The sequence below is a fragment of the Phyllostomus hastatus genome, unplaced genomic scaffold (genome assembly GCF_019186645.2).
Source record: "Phyllostomus hastatus isolate PE091 unplaced genomic scaffold, TTU_PhHast_1.1 phas_scaffold_345, whole genome shotgun sequence".
Classification (NCBI taxonomy): domain Eukaryota; kingdom Metazoa; phylum Chordata; class Mammalia; order Chiroptera; family Phyllostomidae; genus Phyllostomus; species Phyllostomus hastatus.
Genome location: NW_025334024.1, coordinates 16962936 through 16983923, shown reverse-complemented (window position 1 = coordinate 16983923; position 20988 = coordinate 16962936). Strand labels below are relative to the sequence as shown.

Here is a 20988-nt window from a genome sequence, read left to right as displayed (position 1 = left end):
TCGGGGTGTAGGCTTGTGTCCACGCGCGGCTGCCCCTCTCTGGACCGCCCACCCGGGACTGTCGTTTGTCCCCACCCCCGGAAGAGCTAAGCCAATCAGGCCCGGGATGGGGAAACGTAATTTTTCGGGCCTCGCCCCCCTCGAGATAAGCCTGGAATGTCAAATATTTGGTCGCAGGGCTGGGCGCAACAACGAGGTAAGGCTCCTCCCCCTCCCCCCTGGAGCGCCCGTGAGCCAGATGGAGTCGGGTCTTTCTCCCTGATCCCCTTCACCCCAGCAGCACCTCTGGCCCCCCGGCTCTCCTGAAACTCCTGGCTTACATGGGTCCTTGAGGATCTCTTGTCTGGGCTGCTTGCTCCTCCAGGACAGAACCCCGGCGCCCCCCGCGGGCAGTCCTGGCGCTGCTGGATTTCTGTCTCACCCACCCTAGTGCCCTCTTGAGTTCAACCTCTAGACCCCGCAAGGCCTTTCCCTGTTCTTCAGCGCGGGTCTCCACGCCGGCGCCTCCCAGAAGCCTCCCGCTCGAGGTGGCTGATCTCTCCAGTGCGGTCTCTCTGGCCGTTCTAAGAGCGAGGGCACTCCCACTGGAGAGCCCTTCATGCGTATCCAAGTACTGTACCTCCTGGATAGTGAACCTGAGGCAAGGGACTGGCAGCGTGGGGCGGCTCCCCCAAACGCCCTTGTCCCTGTCCGATCGCCCCCACCCGCATGGCAAGTCCCGAGGCTTGAGCTCTCCTTCGAAAACTCGATTCGTTAAAATAAACGTAGAGGACAACTGTAATTGAACAACAATAAAAATTAATTAATTAATTAACCTTAGGGACCTGCTTTGCTGAACTCTCTTACTCATCTTCAGGTGGGTCCTCCCAAATCACCCCATTAATACTAAACAACCCGCACTCCTGCTCCGCATTTGGCTCGCACATTTCCTTTCCCCCAGCACTAAACCAACTTCTAATCCAATGAGTAAATCATTCATTTTTCCCTGCCCCAGCCCTCATTCACAAGAACACCAGATGCTTGAGGACAGGCTCGTCCCCAGTGTCTGTCACTGGGCCTGGGGTGTACAGTTGGCCCTCCCCAGTCGAGGTTCTGTATTTGTGGATTCAGCCAACCAAGGATCAGTTTTTGGTTTTAATTCCAGAAAGCTGAGCCCTGAACAATACAGTATAACAGTTATTTACATGCCATTATTTTAGGCATTATAAGTAATCTAGATGAGATTTAAAGCATAGGTCAGGAAGTGTCTAGGTTATAGGCAAATATTACACCATTTTATGTAAGGGACTTGAGCAACACAGAATTTTGGTTTGAGGGCAGGGAACCAATTCCCCCAAGATACTTAGGAAGCATTACAGTTGCTCAAGGCTTAATGGATCAATGGCTGAGCCCTGGTGGGATAGGTCAGTTGGTTGGAAGGTAGTTGAGGGTGGTGGAGGTGTTACAGGTTCGATTCCCAGTCCAGGCATGTGCCTAGGTTGCTCGGGCATATGATCAATTTTTCTCTCTCACATTGATGTTTCTCCCTCCCTCTAAAATCAAAAACATCTCCTTGGGTGACTACTAAAAATAATAATAAATGAGTGGTTGTCTTGCTTTGGCTGCTTTCGAGTAGTCCAGGCATAGTCACCTTCCCTGGGGCTAAAGGGCCTTTGCACTAGTTTTGCTCTCTTTACTTCCCTCGCAGCTCACCTTTGCCCTAGTTAACTCCTGCTCTTCTTCCAGATTTTCCCCTTTCAAGGCACCTCCTTCCATAGCAGAGATCCCTACTGTAGTTTGAAATGTCTGTATTTCACGGATAAATATCCCCCACACCCATTAGGATTCACGAACTATGAATGAATGAATGAATAGGAGATAAGGTATGCGAGAGGGGTGAGAGCCTTTCCCAAATCATACTCCAGGTATTAATGAGAAAGGAACTTGATTCTGCCAGAGGGACCTCATCCTCGCCTCACTTCTTCGTGGCAGGGCTCGAGGGACAGTCCTACCACGAAGGCAGCGGACGCTCCAGCCATTGGTATGGGCAGATACCAGGGTGGAGATCCTTGCCTGGGGCAGGAAGTGTTGATGTTCTTGTGGACCTCCGGGGAGCCTAGGAATGGTGTAAAACCCGGCTTCGCCCTCCTTCCTTCCTGCTGTGGGAGAGGGTTCGATGCTAGGTGCTTGCTGGTGTCCCCGGAGGTGATCCCCACTCACTGTGCTAGGCCCATCCCCATTCTCAGCGTCCTCCAGCTGGGCTAGGTCACCCTTCCCTATCTCCCCAGCCTCCAGAGTAGCAAGAGCTCTGGCCTCCCCACGAGTCCCCGTCTCCGCCCCTTTTTCCCCATTAGAGGGCGCACTGATTCTGTCGCTTCATCTTGGTGGTAAGTTCAGGGAAAAGAGCTGAAGGGGGAAAGCCCTTGACACTACCTCCCAGGCCGCCTCCCTAAGGCTTGAGAATATTCGCGGCTCCAGGTCCCCTGGATACAGACTACTTTTTTTGAAAGTTGCTTTCAGGGGAGGGTACGCTCAGGAGCTCTTAGTGAGGGGTGGAAGGAACCCCTTCCTTTTCACCATCAGGGGCTTCTGTCTGCGCGGGATGGCCTGGCCCTGTGGCTGGCGGCCGTGCCCAGATCCTGGCCGTCCTTGTTCTTGTGGATTGTGTGCCAGATGCTGCCCAGGGTGACCCGGGCGTTCTTGTTGATGGTGTCCCTCACGTAGGAGGGGACCGGCTTTTGCTAGCTGGATTTCTGCTTCATGACGACCACCATGCCTTTGCCCTGGGCCTCCGGCTCCGGGCCCACCGTCTTGTCAGTCAGCCCATTATAGCGAAAGGAGCTGCGAGCCTTCAGATTATGAGCTCAGTGTTATATGTCTACTTATGCCTCTTGATCAGGAAGCTGGAGAAGTTCCCTCAACCATCTATTGCAGGTGGGCAGACATGGCGGCAGTTCCTCTCGCTGCGGCGGCCGGAAACGGAAAGGGAGGCCTCATTTTTTTTTCTTTTTCTTTTCCCCCCATGCTTTTAAGCTTGGGTTTCAGGACCTGTCAATGCCACACTCACCCACCATGTACTCCAGACACACTGCTGTGATTGTTCAGGACCTGAGGCTGCTGGACATGCTAAGCTTCCTGCCAGAACACCCTGTTTTCTTGACAAACTCCTACTTATTCTTCAAGACCCATCTCTGATTCTTCCTCCAGCCAGCCTTCCTTGATGCCTAGGTCAGGTTAAATGCCCTGTTCTGGGCCCCTTTCCACCAGGGTTCTGTAATGACTGGGTCAGTGTTTGGCCTCTTATGACTCCAGGGGGTGTGTGGCAGCAGAATAGGAGCCTGCTGAGCTGTGAGCTTGAGGAGAGTAAGTTGGCCTGCAAATGGGCTCACTTCTGGCTACCAAACCAGCTCAGAAGCCCTGGTCTTGGTTGGGTTGCCCCAAGCCCTGCCTCCCACCTAGTTCACATAGGGGAGCTTGCAGCTGGGGCAAGGGTGAGGGAATGCAAAGGGCCCAATATCACAGGAAGGGTGAAGGTTGTTAGCTGGACTTTCACCAGAGGAAGACAACACAACTGGCCTGGCTCTTCAGTCTCCGGGTTCATTCTTACACCTGGCCTTTGCCCAGAATGTTCCCCTTCACAGGAACGCCCTCCCCCTTTCCTAGTTTTTCTAGAACGTGACTCTTCTAGTCACATCCAGCCCTGTGGACCTCTCAGTCACTCTTTTCCTTCTCCAGGTCTGAGCGGCATCAGGACCCTATCCCGGAATGGGGGAGGGTTGTAGAGAAGGGGATGCATCATTCATTCATTCAGCATATGTTAAGCACCTGCTGTGTGCCAGGGACTGTGCTGGTGATAACTGGTAATACAGGAGGTGACAGTGATAAGACAGGGGAAGGGCCTGCTTTTCCAGGGATTAGATTTTAATGGGAGCCAGGCAGGTCTAAGTTGAAGCCTCAATGCAGAGCTCAGCTGAGCCCCCCAAAGTGGGGACTACACTGGTCCCAGTGCAACAAGTCCTGGGGGAGAATGAGGTTGTCCTGTTCTTTAAAAAAAAAAAAAAGATTGTATTTTTAGAGAAAGGGGAAGGGAGGGAGAAAGAGAGGGACAGAGACAGCAATGTGTGATTTCCTCTCACATGACCCCCACTGGAGACCTGGCCTACAACCCAGAAATGTGCCCTGATTGGGAATCGAACCCATAACCCTTTGGTTTTCAGGCCAGTACTCAATCCACTGAACCACAGCAGCCAGGGCAGGTTGCCCTGTTCTAAGCAGCAGGGAAGTCATTGACGTTGGAGATGAGAGAGCTGCCAGAGTGCAAATTGGGGCAGACAGCCAGCATACACTGCAGGGTCCTCACTCACTACGATGCATGCAATGGGAGGGGCATGAGTGGGGTTAAGCAGACAGTGATGGGGCTTGATGATATTTAATGGTATCAACCTAGCATGTGGAGAACAATCCACAGCAATAAGGGCATAAAGTGGGACATCAGTGAGGAGGCTGCCATGGGAATGGTGGTATTTCTGGCTTTGAGAGGCTAGAACTGGGGAGACTTGATGACAACCTGATTGTGGGCCCGAGAGTCAGGGAGGTTAGAGTCCAGGATGACTCAGGTCTGCAGCCATTGTGTGGGTGGTGGGGTCATGTGAAATGGGGGGAATCTCGCCTTCCGACTCCTCTCCACTATGCCAGCATGGGTCATTGCCGACCAAGCCTTGGCACCTCCTACCCCCCGTGGCCATGGTTCCTATTACCTGCAGGCCCTGTCGGAGTGGGGCACCTCAGGAACCTCTTCCAACAACAGACACCCTGTGAGGGGCCATGGTCACCTGAGGCTGTTGGACTGACAAGACGTTCAGACTAGTCCAAAGTGGCCCAAGCTGTCATGTTCCCTATTCTCTCCCAGCTTAACCCTTGGCTTTTGATCTTCTGTCTGTCCCTAGCCCTGGCAGAAGGGTCTCTGTGATCTCCCACACTGGGCCTGCCAGATTGGTTCTCAGTGACTCCTCTGCTGAGGCCGGAAATGGAGGTGAGGGAAGCAGGGGTGTTTTTTTTTAGGGGGGGGGGTCCCTGGGGTAGAGCTTGAGGTGGGAGATAGGTGGACCTTAAAAAAGAAGGTACCCTGTCCACCAATGTATTTCACTCTAAGAACACAGGAGGGGCAGGCCAAAATGGTGCTTAGGTTCGTTGAGGGGCACTGGGAGAGACTGGAAATGGTCAGTCACCGACCAAAAGGAAGGAAGGAGGGGAGGAGAGGGGAAGCACAGAGGTCTTGTGACCAGCTGACCAGGGTGTGACTGACCCTTGGGAGGGTGTATGAGGAGGATCAAGACCTCCAGTGTCCAAACATATGGTCCAGCTCTCCCGAAGTGTTGTGTGGTGCTGGTATATTACCGGCTGTTAAGTCTCTGCCCATTCTGTTCGCCCCGTTTTTCTCTCTGGGAGTCTGTGTCCTCTGGATCCTCAGGTTTGCGTGTGCTGGGAGGTCCCAGCATCCCTCCCGCTCTGCTGGGGTAGAGGGCCAATGATTTATGGCGCAGGGTCTAGGCTCGAGCCCACTCTCAACCCTGCCTGCGAACTGCTCCCTCTGTCAGGGTGACTCCATACTCCGCGCCCCTAAAAAGGGACAAACATCACATTCGGAATCGAAAGAGGCTGACTTGGCCTCTCTCCGCCCCATCCTAACCCCGGCAGAAGGTTGCCTGTCTGGGGCGGGGTTGCCTAAATACCCTAAGTGCTTTCTGGGCAGTGTTCGAAGATCCCGTGTGGGGGATTGCCCAGAGGTCCTGGTCAGCTCGGGTCCGCGAAGGCCCCCAAACTGCCTCATGCTTACTTCCCTTCTTCCCCTTGCTTTGACCGGCGTCGCCCAGCCGTCGCGAGCACTGGACCATGAATCGCCACTCAGTCAGGCTCGTTCCAGATTCCAGGTCAGGGAGCAGCCAGCAATTGGGGGTGAGGGCTGTGTAGCGTACGCTTCGAGTACCGAGGGCTGGGCTAGGTACCCAGCAGTGGCGAGCGGGGTCCTGAGGAGAGTTTGGAAACCAAGCTGAACCTAGATCGATCGATGCGCTCGGCTCGCAGCTCTGTCGAGGGAGCTAGTCCGGGATGGTCTGGGGCGGGGCTGCCAGCTCCGACTGGGCGGGACACGCTGGAGGCGAGTCCTTATTGGCAGGTCGTTTGCGGGAGGTGGGCCCTCATTGGCCTGGTCGCTGTGGAGGCGGTGAGCGGCGGGGTTAAGCGGGTCGCCGCGCCCGGACTAGGCTCAAGCCTGGATCTCTGAATCGGCGCCAGGGATCTGGACCCTCCACCCTACGCGATGGGTCCCCACCTCTGCATGTACCGCGCAGCCCTGCTACCGGGTAGCCTCCTGTTCCTCCTGCTGCTCTCAGACCCGGCGCTTCCAACCGGACGTCCTCCTCCGGTGGTCCTGGGTGAGGCGCGCGTCCAGTCGTGGGTCCGTTCGCTCTCGCGTCAGGCAGGACAGGGTGCGGGGATGATAGAGACTGTCTTCTCGATTTGCAACTGCTCTAAGCATGAGGTGGGGGAGCGTATGACTGACTTGTCACTTGGGTGGGTACGTCCACCTCCGGCCATACTGGTCGCGGGAGTGGTGAACCTATCTGTCACCTTCCCCTATAGAATACGGAGGCAAGTAGGAGGGTCACTGTGCCGGTGGTACATCGATCTGCCTGTCCACGGAAGTCCCAAACCTTGCCTCACCTTATCCCCATTTTTTAGGTGGAAAGACCAAGTCCCTTTGGCCCCACTCCTGAGGACCGGTTTGGGGGCAACGTGGCCTCAGAGTTGGCCCGCAGGGTCTGTAACGTTGACTTGGGCTTGTCTATTAAGCTGTTTCCCTGGACCCCTTCAGCCTCACAAGTTTTAGAGGGCATTACCGAAAGGAAACTCGCTGGGGAAAGGATTGCTGTCTTACTCTGCCACCAGGGCTCCCCCCAAATTTGTCAGATGGGTAGCACTGGGTCTGAGGGAGGAGGCCCTGAAGAATCTGAGGATAGCTAAAGACAGAGAGGTAAGAGGTGGGACATTGGGTACGAGCAGATGTCAGGGAGCATGCCTGCACTCATATCCTCCCAGACCTACTGGGACTAAACTACGTTGGGGCCAGGTGACCTCTCCTGCTTACCCCCTTCTTGGTCCTGACCCCTGGCAACTGTACAGGAGCCACAGTGTTTCCTTGTGGTGGTGGGCAGGGGTGAGACATCTGTCTTGGGGGGCTTGGATGCCTCAGGCAGGCTGTCACTCCCACCCAGAGCCAGTGTGTAGAGGACCAGCCAGGACTCCTGAAGACAGAAGTGTGCTGAAGCATACTAAGTCTGCGTGATCCCCATGCTCTTTCTTTTTTAAGATTTTATTTATTTATTTTCAGAGAGAGGGGAAAGGAGAGAGAGAGAGAGGGAAAGAAACACTGAAAAGTTGCCTCTTGCAAGCCCCCAACTGGGGACCTGACCCACAACCCAGGCACATGCCCTGACTGGGAATTGAACTGGTGACCCTTTTGTTTCTCAGGCTGGCGCTCAATCCACTGAACCACACCAGCCAGGGCCCAATGCTCTTTCTACTGGGAGTATTTTAATGGGGATGATGCTGATCACAGAAGGGTAAGGTTGGCCAATACTTTGGTCCCAAAGAGGCCCCTAGGAGCTCTGAGGCGGTAAATGCTTCAGAAGGATGCTGGGCCCAAGTTAACCACGGGAATTGGGTAAACTGGGCCCTGCCTTCCCTAAGCTTGCAGAATGATCCCCAGAGATGAAGTCTGTGCTGGGCAAGTACAGAGAATCCACTGACCCAATCAGGGAAGGCTTCCTGGAGTATGCAGCTGGAGCTGTGGTCAGGAGAATTACAAGCAGAGGGAACTACATATCAGACGGAGGGTGGGAGGGCGGCCAGGGTGTCTGGAATGGAGTGGCGGGGGTGGGAGGTAGGGGAAAGTGGATTGTGCAGGCTCGTGACTGATTGGGTCATCTGGACTCGTATCCTAGGGGCCCACAGGGAGCCATGTGTAAGCCTAAGGAGTTCTCAGTAAAGGGGTGTGGCAATGGGAAGTGTGTGGCCCATGAAAGGCATCCAGCCTTTTCTCCTGGATTGGTGCTAACTCATTAAGTCATTCAGTTCTTGGTTATCGTAGGTCAGAGCAGAGGAGCCTTAGCCCCTACCCAGAGGCGCAGAGCAACTGGAATCTTTTTTTTTTTTTTAGATTTTATTTATTTATTTTTAGAGAGGGGAAGGGAGGGAGAAAGACAGAGAGAGAAACATCAATGTGTGGTTGCCTCTCATGTGGCCCCCACTGGGGACCTGGCCTGCAACCCAGGCATGTGGCCTGGCTGGGAATCGAACCTGCGATGCTTTGGTTCGCAGCCCGCACTCAATCCACTGAGCTACGCCAGCCAGGGTGCAACTGGAATCTTAACATGTCCAGAGAGTGAGGCTCTTGGCATCAATCCTAGGAAACCGCATGGCTGACAGTGGACAAGCTGTTCTTGGTCACAGATCAGCAATCTGAGTGTGACCAGCTTCTGTGGGTGGGACTCAAATCTCTGATGGAAGCAGAGGCCAGAGAAGGGACACAGAAGAAGACCCTGGGCAGGGGGAAGGGACTGTAGTAAGCAATTTCTACCTCTCCCAGACTTAGTCTCCTTATCTGCAAAGTAGGCATAATAAGGATGTTCTTCCCCAGTGTTACTTGCGGTGAAAGGCACGTCGATGGCCGTTGTCCTGCTTCTAGGCACAAGGGCTCAGGAAGTGACCACTGCTATTTTTAGAGGGCCCCACACAGCCTGGGCAGGGTGCAAGGCATCCAGGCAAAGGGGATCGGGTGACTTCCTCTTTCAGCTATTTCCTTCAGTGGAGACTATGACCAAGGTCTCTGCACTCCTGTGTCCAGCTCACAGGCATGTCATCCAGAGGCTGTCATGCTGGGAGCTCCCTACTTCTGCACCCACATCATGCAAGGGGGTGAAGGCAGGTGCTACGGTTGTCTCCTGTGGCTGCCTTAAGGACATGGTGATGGTGCACAGAGAGCGCATGCCCTCCGTAGGGCTGGGTTCAGAGTCCGAGCCCAGTGAGTGCCCAGGAGTGCCAGCGCTGGTTGTTCAATCAGTGATCATGGACCCTAAATGGGGATGCACATGGCAGGTATTGAGAGCATGGCATGTGGGAGCCGGTGAGACCTGAAAGGTCACTGGGAAAGGTCACTTGGAAAGGCCTTGAATATTGGGCAGGGAAGCAGTGGGGATAGGTTTGAGTGTCACAACCCCCCTACACCCTACCCCCCAGGGCTCTTTGTAGATTCAATAGGTCAGTTCAGATAGAGGTAAGTCATCCTTGAGGCCTGGTCTTCTCCACTCCTCAATGGGCTGTGGCCGGAATGGTGTGTTGTTTCAGGGTAGCCATCTCCAGCTCTTCGTCCTGGTATGCCCAGATGCTAGGGCCCTCCGGAGGATCTGCTGTTTGGAACCCGACTGGGCTCTGGCCTTTAGCACAGCCTGGAGACCTCGGTGGGTCAGCTGGTGCCACTATAAGCTTCTTCAGTGGTGTTTCTGCTCATTGCCTTCCTCCACAAGCCTGTCTTGAGTGCTTTCTCTGGATTCACTTTTGGCTGGTTGAGTGGCACAATGCTCTGTCCCACTTGCCACCCCAGTTAGAGTGAACCAGGCCCTGCCGACTGGAGCCTGGGATGGTGAAAGACCTTTGGGTTTGGGCCTTGAGGGTGTCCAGTCTGTCAGGCCCAGGACCTCATGCGTGCTCTGTGCCCTGAATACAGTGCCTGGTGATTTGGGCAACCAGCTGGAGGCCAAGCTGGACAAGCCGAAGGTCGTGCACTACCTCTGCTCCAAGAAAACGGACAGCTACTTCACACTCTGGCTCAACCTCGAGCTGCTGCTGCCTGTCATCATTGACTGCTGGATCGACAACATCAGGTGGGAGCTGGGGCCCACACTGGGTGCTGCTCACCTACAACTCAATCTAAAGGGACCTCCGGAGTCCCTTTCCATTGCATCCCCACTTCAAGAGACCTCAAGGTCACTGACCTTTCTCCCTGTCCATTTTCTCAGTCTGGTTAGCGCCACCTTTGCCCTCTCCCAACCAGAACTTTCTTCCCTTTCCCCCTGCTCTTGTTTCTACCCTCTGCAATCCATACCTTGTGCTTGGCACCCTCCCCGTGGTTTCTAAACTCCAGCCCCCCTTTATAGCCTCGCCAAGGCCTTCACCCCTGCCCTTGCCGCTGGCTGGGCCACACCTGCCCCTGCAGCTGCTGGTTCTCTGTGGAATGCCATGCCTCCAGGCAGGTGCTGTTCCTTCAGCCTGGAATCTATCTCTACACCTTTTGCCTGATAAATTCCTTCCATTTACCTTTTAAATACAGAGGTAGGACCCTCCAACGCTCATTAAACCTTGTTTCTAAGGTTGTTTCCCAGTAATAAGAATTACTGCTTACTAAATAGACACTGAACATTTTACATACTTTCTTTCATTTAGTCTTATAGCAGCCCTCCGAAAGACAAAGATGTGCTGTTTGCAGACCTGTTTCATAGAATAGGGGACGCCTAAATCAGTTACAAAATTGCCGGGGTCACTCAGCTAATAAGGGGCAGGACCAGGATTTAAGCCTAGAGTCATGTGACCCGAGCTAAGTTCTCCCTCAGGCTGAGCTCCCTGAAGGCAGGGACTCTATCTTTTATTTGTATAGCAGTAGAACCTGGAATGCAGCTGGTGCTCAATGAATGAGATGAATGGAATCTAACAAATTAACATTTTTTTTTCTGGGAGATGCACTCGCATCTCCAGGCACCGTGCCCATCCCTGCTGTTTAAGATTCCTGCTTTGTCAACTCTTTCCTCTTCTGCGTGTGTTTGTCCCCAGAGTCACTTCTGGGCTGTTGATCTGCGTTTCTATTTTTGTACCGGAGACATAGTCTCAGTTACGAACAATTGGAGTTGCAGGCTGATACCAAGAGGGGCTTGTCTGCCTTTGTTAATGGGAGAGACCTGGTTCTTCTTGCTGACGCCTGTAAAGAATTACATATCAGCAAATCTGGTAGTATGTAATCAGTTTATTAGTGGCCTGTTCCCATGGAAGAGAATGGGACTGGGTAGAGTAGGGGGTGACAGGCAAAGTTTCAGGGCAAAACAGGGTGAGAAAAGCAAGAGAGTCTGGAGACCAGGGTGGCAAGCTCCTGGGCAGCCTGAAGCTGGGTGGCCAGAGGTCCTGTGGCCCGAGAGCCAAGAGCCCCAGAGAGAGACAGAGAGAGAGACAGACAGACAGACAGACAGAGAGAGTCAGTCTTTTGTTCTCAGGTCCTATAGTTGGTGGGATAGGAGGCAAAAAAGTCACATATTGATTAACGGGTAAATGTGGCACCAGCTTTCCTGCGGAAATGTGACTACCCAAACTTAGGGATGTGTGGGGGTCTTTCAGCCCCAAATCCTTATCTTGCTCCAGACTCCCCTTGGTCATCCTGTTGTAAAACAAATACGTGACAGGAGGAAGTTAACTACAATTGGGGCACTTTCCTTCTTTCTTGCTAACATAGTGTTTCTTGTGATGTTGGAACACCTGGCAATATTATCAGACCAGGCTTAGGACTGCTGAGTTAACGTGTGAGACTTGTCTCCTTCCTCCTCCCTGCCTCGGTTTACTATTTATTCTACCTAATTGATAAAAGGCGTTTCCTGGCAACCAGGGTGCTAAATGCTGGCCAGTGACAGTATTGCAGTCCCAGAGTTCTTCCTATGCTGTCTCCTGCTTCACCTTCATCGCTCCCCTGACCTGTTCAACTTTCACCCAGCACAGAGCTGCCTTGGCTTTCCCAAGCAGTTTTCTGCACTTTGCTAAGTGGCCACTGGGATAACCTACAGCTTACCCTCAAGAGAGTAGGCTACCAGGGCCTATTATTTGGGCCAGTGTTAGGAATCCCTTCAGCTTTCTGTGGCTGATCTTTAAGGCCAGGTGGAACGCAGGACCACCAGGGACTGCTTGTCCAGCCTGTGTTTTCTCGGGCACATTTGCCTCCTTGGTATCGGGGAGGCCAGAGTAGGGCTCCTGGTTGGCATAAGGCTTCCTCCTGTCTCCCACCACCCCTTTCCTGTCATTTCTCCAGACCTTGTCTGTGCACCCATGCAGCAGCCACTGAGGTGGGGAGGTCTCTCTGTCTGGTTCAGTTGTGTGCTGCTCTCACCATCCATCTCCTTTGCCCTGTGGTGTATTTGGTGGGTGGCAGGAGCTGGGTCCGTAGCGATGGGACGATGGGAGGCTGCAAAGTTAGGCTGCTTTTTGAGGTCAAGTGTAATGTTCATGGCAGAGCCAGGCCTGGTGCATCCCTCTCCCAAATAGATCTAAGACCTGTGTTCTGGGGTGAGTGACACTGAAGAGAGGGTCCTTGGGTCAGCCTTTACAATGACTGACCCTTGGTGGTGGTGGTGGGGTCTCCATAAATTGCCTTTGTTTTGTGGGAGAGAAACAAACTCGCCCCACTCTCAAGGTTCTTTTGGCTGGTCTAATAATCAAATAGATGTGAGACATATTAGCAAGATAAAATAACCCAATACATATGTATGTACAGAACCCCCCCACACACGAGAGAGTCAGAGACCCCCACGTGCAAGAGCGGTGCAGAGACAGAAAGGGAACGTGGGTACATAGGACATTCTGAGCTCGAGTTGAGGTGAGGCGCCCTGGGCTTCAGTGGGTCATTACAGAATGATAAGAAGAACAGGTGTTTAGTAAATAGAAGTTGACTCTAGCCACATAATGGTGGGTCAGAAAGAAATTACTGCTCATCAGCCCTGGCTGGTGTGGCTCAGTGGACTGAGTGCTGGCCTGCAAACCAAGGTGTTGTTGGTTTGATTCTTGGTCGGGGCACATGCCTGGGTTGCAGTGGGGGGGTGGCACTAGAGAGGCAACCACACATTGATGTTTTTCTCTCTTTCTCCCTCCCTTCCCCTCTGGAAAAATAAATAAACAAGTATTTTAAAAAAATTATTGCTGATAATCTCTAATGATGGGCAAGGCCCCTAATTCAAGTTCTAGGCAGTTAAAGGGAGGGGCAGAAGTTTCCCTTGAGCCTGAAGCTAAAATTATCCTTAGCTCAAAATAATCCCCAGACACAATCTCAGATGACTAGCTCCGAACCCCCATGATGACCTCTTGGTCTCCCCTATACAACTGATCACACCTGAGGATGGGAGGGGAGTGTGGCTCAGGACACACCCAAATTCAGTGCCAAGTCTCAGTCGCCAGCTCATGTCCCTTCCCAACAGGCTGGTCTACAACAGGACGTCCCGGGTCACCCAGTTCCCCGACGGTGTGGACGTGCATGTCCCCGGCTTCGGAAAGACCTTCTCCCTGGAGTTTCTGGACCCCAGCAAAAGCAGCGTGGGTAGGTAACCCTTCTTGTCCTCTCCAAGGAATGGGGCTGGAGGTTCTGCTGGACTCCCAATGGGAGGAGCCACCGGTTTAAAGAGGTAGCCTGTGAACCGTCTCTGACCACTGAGAGCAGAGCGTGCTCCTTCACAAACCTCCCTGCAGACATCACAGTCTCCTCGGCAGGCGTGGCATATGTGGCTGGCACTGGCTGTACCCTCTCTAATCCCATGACTTGTGTCTACAGGTTCCTATTTCCACACCATGGTAGAGAGTCTAGTGGGCTGGGGCTACACACGGGGTGAGGATGTCCGGGGAGCCCCCTATGACTGGCGGCGAGCCCCAAGTAAGTGGTCACCCTCGTTTCCTCCTTGAGGTCTTGGGAGGTGGGGATGAGGAGGCCACAGCCACCACAGGCCCTGGGCTGTCCCCTACCCCTGGGCCAATGGCATCTAGCCCAGTAGTGACACACTTATCACCCCTGGCCAATCTGTCCTGTTCTTCCCCATCCTTTACCCCAAGATTTCTGGGCCTCTGAGCCCTAGGGGGTGGGGGTGGATAATGAGTCTGAGGAAGAGGAAAGGAGCCCCCATGTTTCCTGCCTTCACTGACCCTGAGGGGAAAGCAGGCCACTCCCACTTGGGTTTTAGCATTCTCCCCACCCCTCTAGTCCTGGGCCTGGCCTGAGAATGGGTCAGTGGTTCAGGCCCCAGGACCCTTCCTGCCTGACTCCTGCCTGGCTCTGGCCTGCAGATGAAAACGGGCCCTACTTCCTGGCCCTCCAGGAGATGATCGAGGAGATGCACCAGCTGTATGGGGGCCCCGTGGTGCTGGTTGCCCACAGCATGGGCAACATGTACACACTCTACTTTCTGCAGCGACAGCCACAGGCCTGGAAGGACAAGTATATCCGTGCCTTCGTGGCACTGGGTGCGCCCTGGGGGGGCGTGGCCAAGACCTTGCGCGTCCTGGCCTCAGGTAAGAGACCCGGCTTGACTCAGCATGGGGCGCTGATACTGGGGGTGGCACCCTCTCTTTCCCTCTACAGTATTCTCCTGGGGGGCCCTTTTTTCTCCAGAGTGGTATTCTTTTCCAAGTAATGTCACCTCTCTAGTTGGTGACCCTTGTTATCTGTGTAAGTTTCTGACAACATGTACAATGCATGGAGTGGCACAGCTCTCAGTCCTGCAGGTACTCGTGTGTGCACATGTGTACGCACTGCACTCAGGCCTGGCCGGCTTAACTTGGTGTGACCCAGAGTTCTTTGGGGGAGCCTTCTCCCGCTCTCCTGTCCCCATCCTCACCTTTCAGTCCCCATCTTTTCCCCAGAGAAGGGAGGCTGCACTCCAGTTTCCTGTGTATGAGGTACAGCTCCCCGTGCAGCAGCCAGGAGCCTCTGTGGCAACACAGGGAGGAAGCAGGTGCAGATCCGTTTGGGCCTGCTTGCTAGACAGTTGGGAAAGTCACCTTTTCCCCCCATTCCGTTCCTCCCCAATCCACCTGCCTTTTCATGGCTGTCAGAAGCTGCCAACTGCCTCCACAGGGCTTTCCTGCCTGTGCTAGGACTGGGTGTGAGCCCCACGGCCCCTCACTTGAGCAGCCACGAGCCAGGGTGGTGCCAAGCATCCGATGAGCTTTCCTTTTCAAGGCACCGGTATGGCCTGCCTAGCTTGTCGATCAGCTGGTCATTGTGATCAGGTCAGACCCAGTGCCTCTCCCAGTAGTGACCCTGGGTTGGCTGGGCAGCTCCCCATGAGTCAGAGCTTTGCCGCAGATGCTGGAAAACTTTCAGCCCTGACAGCCTGGGAGCAGTGTTGGGGTGGGAAGGAACGCAGTCATGGTCCCCTAGGTAGGAGCTTGCATTTCCTCACGTGTCTTGGAGCCAGGCCCTGGCAGGCAGAGCCATGGCCCCGCAGTCCGCCAGGGAGGTAGAATGATGGGCGGCCATGGGTCCTGGGTGGGGCCTGAGGCTTCTGTTCCCAAGTTTCAACTCAGCCTCTGGAAGTCTCCCTGACCAGTAGGCATGTTTGTATTGTACCGTTGGCACTGGTGGGGGGGGGGGGGGGGGAGGACTCATGCTCTAGTCTACAGACTTCCCTCGTGTCTGAGGGCCTGGCTGCCCAGGTCCGTGACAGGTATGAGACCACGACTGGCTGGCTGCAGGTCTAAGCCTAGGCAAAGAAAAACATTTGCATAGCTTAATATAATTAAAAAAGAGAATTGTGCCTCTGGGCTGGCAACCTGCTGATTCACCTTTGATAAGGTCAGTGCCCACAGTGCCCACACGCCCTGCCTGTGGGTGCGTGTTGCCTAAGTCCCTGGTGCCGAAATGCAGAAGGAAAGAAACAAGTCTTGGGTGGGTGCTAGAGCAGAAATAAAGGGAAATAGTAAAAGCTCATGCAGCCATGGGAGTTGTTATGATAACAGCGTAGAGATGCTGATGCGCTGACTGGGCCACACTGGCTGGGGTCCAGCAGGGGCCCTGGGCATGGACAGGCTGCCCAGCCAGCCTGCATTCCTGAGCACAGACTGACTGGAGCCCTCTCCTCGCAGGGGACAACAACCGGATCCCGGTCATTAGTCCCCTGAAGATCCGGGAGCAGCAGCGGTCTGCTGTCTCTACCAGCTGGCTGCTGCCCTACAACTACACCTGGTCACCCGAGAAGGTCTTTGTACACACGCCCACGGCCAACTACACGCTGCGTGACTATCAGCGGTTCTTCCGGGACATTGGCTTCGAAGATGGGTGGCTCATGCGGCAGGACACGGAGGGGCTGGTTGAAGCCACAGTGCCACCCGGCGTGCAGCTGCACTGCCTCTACGGCACGGGCGTTCCCACGCCAGACTCCTTCTACTACGAGAGCTTCCCGGACCGAGACCCTAAAATCTACTTTGGTGACGGCGATGGCACTGTGAACTTGGAGAGTGCCCTGCAGTGCCAGACCTGGTGCAACCGCCAGGAACACCCCGTGGCACTGCAGGCGCTGCCAGGGAGCGAGCACATTGAGATGCTGGCCAACGCCTCTACCCTCGCCTACCTGAAACGCGTGCTCCTTGGGCCCTGACTCCTGTGCCAGGCAGGACTGTGGGACGGCTTGGCCACAGCTGCTTCTCTTGGCTTCCGGGGCTGCCGTGGCCCACAAGGTTTAGTGGTTTGTGACTGACCTTCCTAGGCCATAGGTCTTGGTTGTGAAACGTCTGCCATCGGGAAGTGCTGTTTCTTACACTTTCTCTGGGAGTGAGGGAGGAAGAAATAGCCTGGACTCACCGGAGGGACTCGTAAGGGAAAGAATGCTGCTGTTGTTGGAATCAGTGCGACCTCAGGACTGGCCGCCCAGGTGGATTGGCTGGCATCTGGATCCAGTCCCCAACTCAGGGGCCATGTGTTTCTCCTGTTTCACATTTGCCCACCAGCCCCTGGCCCCTCAGACATCCTGTGAGGGATGTGACTGAGCTGTGGTCCCTGCCCCCAAAGATCCCAGGGATGGGCTCCCGCTCCCTAGGGCGATCCTTCCCACACACTGGCCACAGGAGGCTGGAGCTGCTGGCTTCCCTGTGGCCCGGCTGCTCAACAGCCTGACTGTAGCTTTCTGGGGGCAGCCAGGTTTCCCCTGCGGGCAGGGGTTGTTGTGTAATCTGTGGTTCCCCGGCCCTGGGGCATTCACTCCTACCTCCCTCACTTCCAAGAAGAGCTGAGCTCTGAATTGGGCAGCAGATGGCACCCCAGTTCTGCAGGCTGCAGCCCACGAGCTCTGACCCCCTTGGCTGGGTTATTGCCCACAGTGTTGATGCTGGCTCCTTTCGCCCTGGGACTGTGCTTCAAAGTCAGGAGCAGGACCCAGTGCCACGGCCTTTTAGATGCTGGTGAAGAGAGAAAACTCAAGAGTGGGCCAAGGCACTCAGAGCTTCACTGAACTGCCCTCTTGCTAACCCCCCACCACATTGCCACCCTACCGGAGGGTTTCTCTAGCACCCAAGTGGGCTGGCACAGGGCTGAGAGGAAGGGTTCCTGCCCATCCTGCCCGGCACCTACCTCCACCAGGCAGCTTGGTGGTGTTTAGTCTTCGGGGACTAACTCAGAAACTCGAGTGGGCCCCTGTGAGAGCCAGGTGCCTTGGAGCCCCTCTGTGGGTGATCTGTCTGCCTCAGAGATGCTGCATAGGTCTTCCTGTGACAGCAGGGCGAGGAGTCTGTATCTGCCTTGGCGGCAGTGCTCTCCAAGTGGGCCACAGCCAGAGGCCAAGACTTGGTCCTAGCCTCCAGGGTGGGGACCCAAAGCCACAGTCATGCTGGAGTGGCTGCTCTCTCAGAAGGTTTCTGTGGCGCTGGATTTTCACTCTTGTGAACATGCCCAGCCTCTCTCTCTTCCTTCGTTCCTGAGTGGTGGGCCCCATATCGGGCTCTGAGCAGGCTGCACCTCGATTATGGCAATAAAAGTATTCTGGATGCTGTAAAGTGCCCTGGCCTAGGCTGCCCTCTGAGCATGACAGGAGGGAGCTAGTGGAGAGGTCGGGGGGCTAGAGCAGCAGGTAAACGGAGGCTAGACCTTTCCTGGGGCCTTGATGGGTTCTCTCAGCACTGAAGCGTGGCTCCTATGCACCACTTTGGTGGTGGCCTCTCTCCCAGAATCCAGTTCCCCTCCTAGGACTAAGAACCAGCAACTGAAACATTCCTGTTGGAATGCAGCTCCTGCTCCTGCCTGGTCGGCATGCCACCCCAGATCTGGGTGCCACAAACAGTCCTACAGGTCACCCTGGCTGGACTCCCCTTCCCAGCTTTTTCTCTCTTAGTTTGCAGGTCTTGGCATCCTTTGAACCTAGAGTTCGTCTCAGGACACCACCCTTATACTTTGTTTCAGCTCATCTGTCCACCATCTGTTCTGCTTTGGGGACGGAGTGAGACTGAGGGAGGAAGAGATTAGGCTGAGACTGGTATGGACAGAGGCCAAGATGGGCAGAGATGGACCGACAGACTGGGGCCACGTGGAAATGGATAAAGACAGAGAAACAGAGAGTCTGATACTGAGAAACATGTATAGGGATTGGGTCCAGGTGTGGATTCTGTGATGTGGAGCCCAGAGCCAGCCAGGGGCCAGTTGGGGAGGTGGGAGCTTCAGTTCCTGCCTCTACAGAGTAAGGCCAGCCTGGGCTTCAGGCTTTGATACATGCTGGGAGCCACTAGAGGGCGCGCTGAACCCTCTAACGGCCCTAGTTGGTGGCCAAACCTGGAGGAAGCATTGGTCCAGAGAGGGTGAGGATGCCTGAGGATGCAGAGGTCCAGCTGCTTCTTTGATCTTGGTAGAAGGATGACAACATGAAAGTGAGCAAACTACCACTCTCAGGCTCTGCCCCGCCTGACTCCCAGCTTTGCCCTGACACCCACCCATCTATGCCACACCCTTGTGGTGGCCTTGGAGCCACCCATTCCCCCGTGATGTTTCAGCCAGACTGCCACCCTTTGTTTCACAGCTGCAGAGAGGGCTTGGGGTCAGTCTCCTTGTTATTGGACAGGGATCGGGCTGGAGCAGGGCTGCCTCGGGCCAGCCTGCAGTGTGTGAGTTCTCGACTTCGTGTGGGGCAGATTTCACAGCACAAGTCCAGGTGAGTTTAAGAATACACTTATTAAAGCTGGGGATAGTGAAACAAGGAAGGCCTCAGGATAGAAGAAGCAACAGGAGAGAGCCTAGGGGGGCTGCTCTCGCTCCCTAGAAAAGTTATGGGAAGGAAGTGAGCCGAGGCGGGGCTGCTCCCAGTTCATTGGACAGTCAGAGACAGGGGGCCTTGGGAAGCCTCGGGTGAGCTGCTGCTGCCCATTGCTCCCCTGGTTACAAGTCTCGTGGCTTCCCTTAGAGTTTAGGAGATGCATGCCTGTGGGGGAAGAAGAGGGAGAAGGGAGAGGTGCAGGTGTGTTCCTGGGGGAGAGAGCCACGTTGGGTCCTCTGGCTTGAGGATTTTAAAGGCTGGGAGTTGAGGGCGACCTGTTTGCAGACTGGGTGGTGGCACTGCGCTCGGCTAAGCTTAAAGAGACTTGTGCTCTCCCTGCCGCCCCTCACCAAGGATGGAGATCCCACCCATCCACTGCCCAGGCTCCAGGGTGGCCTTGGTGGTGCAGAACTGCGTCAACTACCATCAGGGGACACCACCCCCCAGCCCGCGCCCACCAGGTGTTTTTGGTGCAAACAAGCCAGCATGGAGGATATTCCAGGAAGAAGACATCAGTATTGCCTTAAGTTTTCTGTGGAAGAAATGATCCAAAAACAAGTGATAGCGAACTACGCAGCTGAAGTACTTTATCCTCCAGATACTGCACCAGAAGTCACCTTTACGTTTGAAGGAGAAATTGGGAAGAGCCCAGATGAAGAAGATAACACATTTCACTAAAAACTGAAGTCCATAAAGGAACCACTAGAACCACAAAATATTCCAGACAGTTTTGGAAATGGTATCTCCAGCAATGAAGCCAGTTCAACGTTTAGCCTGAATTGGCTGTGATTGTATAATCTGGCGGAGTTCTGCTGAAAACACAAGTTATAAAATGGTAAAAGTTCAAACTGTCAGGCAAGTGCAAAGAAGTGATGACTTCGTTGAGTTAGACTACACCATTCTCCTTCGTGACACTGCATCTCAGGAGATTATTCCTCGGCAAATGCAGGCTGTCTGCCATTCACAGTATGGTACTAAAATAAAACATAATAGCCGTCTGCCAAAAAAAAAGCACAACTGAGAGAAAGAAGGACCCTAATACTGGGTGAAGTGTCAGTATGCTTGTTAATGGTGTGTATGCCAGTCTCCATGCTATCTAGCCCAAGGGGCCAAACAAATCCCCAAGTGTCACTTTGTATAAATGTCTTGATTTCATCACAGAACTGTATAGCTTCCATAATAAAGAGTGTCGTGATGTTAAAGTGTCTTAAAAGTAATAATGCTGTGTATATCTCATAGTAGAAAGCTTCAATTCCAAAAGGAAGGAAGGAAGGAAGGAAGGGAGGGAGGGAGGGAAGGAAAGAAGAAAGGAAGGAAGACTAGGGGTTTAGGTGAGGTCTTAAGGAAGAATTTCAATAGATTATTCATCAGCTTTTCCAGGTGTGTCCTTTCAGGGTTATCATCTCCACCCATTGGTCCCGGTGCCTCCTGCCTGGTTTTACTGCTTTTCTGGCCTGGAGGTAAAATACAACAGAGGCCTAGATGTTATCTCTGGGGAGGAAAGGTCAGGGAGTTCTAAACCGCATAGCCTGGGGATATGCCGGAGAAGGAAGGCCAGCGACCCTGGGGGCCAGGTCTAGCACCAGTTTTGTGTGTCACTAGGCACCTGGGGCTCTCCACCCTGGTGACCTGTATCTGGCTGTATCTTGCTCGGCCAGTTTGTTCAGCTGTCTGTCTCAGTCTCCCCATTCCACTTGTCCTGGAATTTTCCTAGCTTCTTACTATCCTGCTTCCTTCTGACCTCCCTGAGTCTCAGTTTGCTAATCTGCAGAATGGGGATGAATAGATGTACCCTGCAGGGTGGTCCTGAGGAACACTGCTGGTGTTGGAGGACATCCGACTCAGTGCTTGGTGCCTACCGGGCTTTCAGCTGATGGGCTGCTGTCACTGGGTGTGAGACAGTGAGCCAGAGTCCTGGTGAGGC

At 54.2% G+C, this 20988-nt stretch overlaps 1 protein-coding gene and 2 pseudogenes across 3 annotated transcripts; 2 read left to right on the top strand and 1 right to left on the bottom strand.

The window, feature by feature from the left end:
* The first annotated feature begins 47 nt into the window (after window positions 1-47).
* PLA2G15 (phospholipase A2 group XV) lies at window positions 48-20277 on the top strand. 3 transcript variants are annotated; one of them, XM_045818914.1, is made up of 6 exons: window positions 48-196; window positions 9764-9920; window positions 13260-13378; window positions 13610-13708; window positions 14116-14340; window positions 15916-20277. In XM_045818914.1, the coding sequence occupies exons 1-6, from the start codon at window positions 157-159 to the stop codon at window positions 16425-16427; spliced, it is 1152 nt and encodes a 383-aa protein (XP_045674870.1). In that variant the 5' UTR covers window positions 48-156; the 3' UTR covers window positions 16428-20277. The 3 variants fall into 3 exon arrangements, with proteins under 3 accessions (XP_045674870.1, XP_045674871.1, XP_045674868.1); XM_045818915.1 differs by lacking the exon at window positions 48-196 and adding an exon at window positions 6171-6413 and having other exon boundaries at window positions 14241-14340; window positions 15916-16082; XM_045818912.1 differs by lacking the exon at window positions 48-196 and adding an exon at window positions 6172-6413.
* LOC123805985 lies at window positions 2512-2925 on the bottom strand (annotated as a pseudogene).
* On the top strand, window positions 19420-20277 carry LOC123805984 (annotated as a pseudogene).
* Window positions 20278-20988: the final 711 nt, after the last annotated feature.

Excerpts from the sequence above, each read along its gene's own strand:
- PLA2G15 (XM_045818912.1), top strand. The coding sequence starts at position 6,299 with ATGGGTCCCCACCTCTGCATGTACCGCGCAGCCCTGCTACCGGGTAGC. Across the intron at positions 6,414-9,763 it reads TCCTCCTCCGGTGGTCCTGG|TGCCTGGTGATTTGGGCAAC; the intron begins GTGAGGCGCGCG and ends CCCTGAATACAG. Across the intron at positions 9,921-13,259 it reads TGCTGGATCGACAACATCAG|GCTGGTCTACAACAGGACGT; the intron begins GTGGGAGCTGGG and ends CCTTCCCAACAG.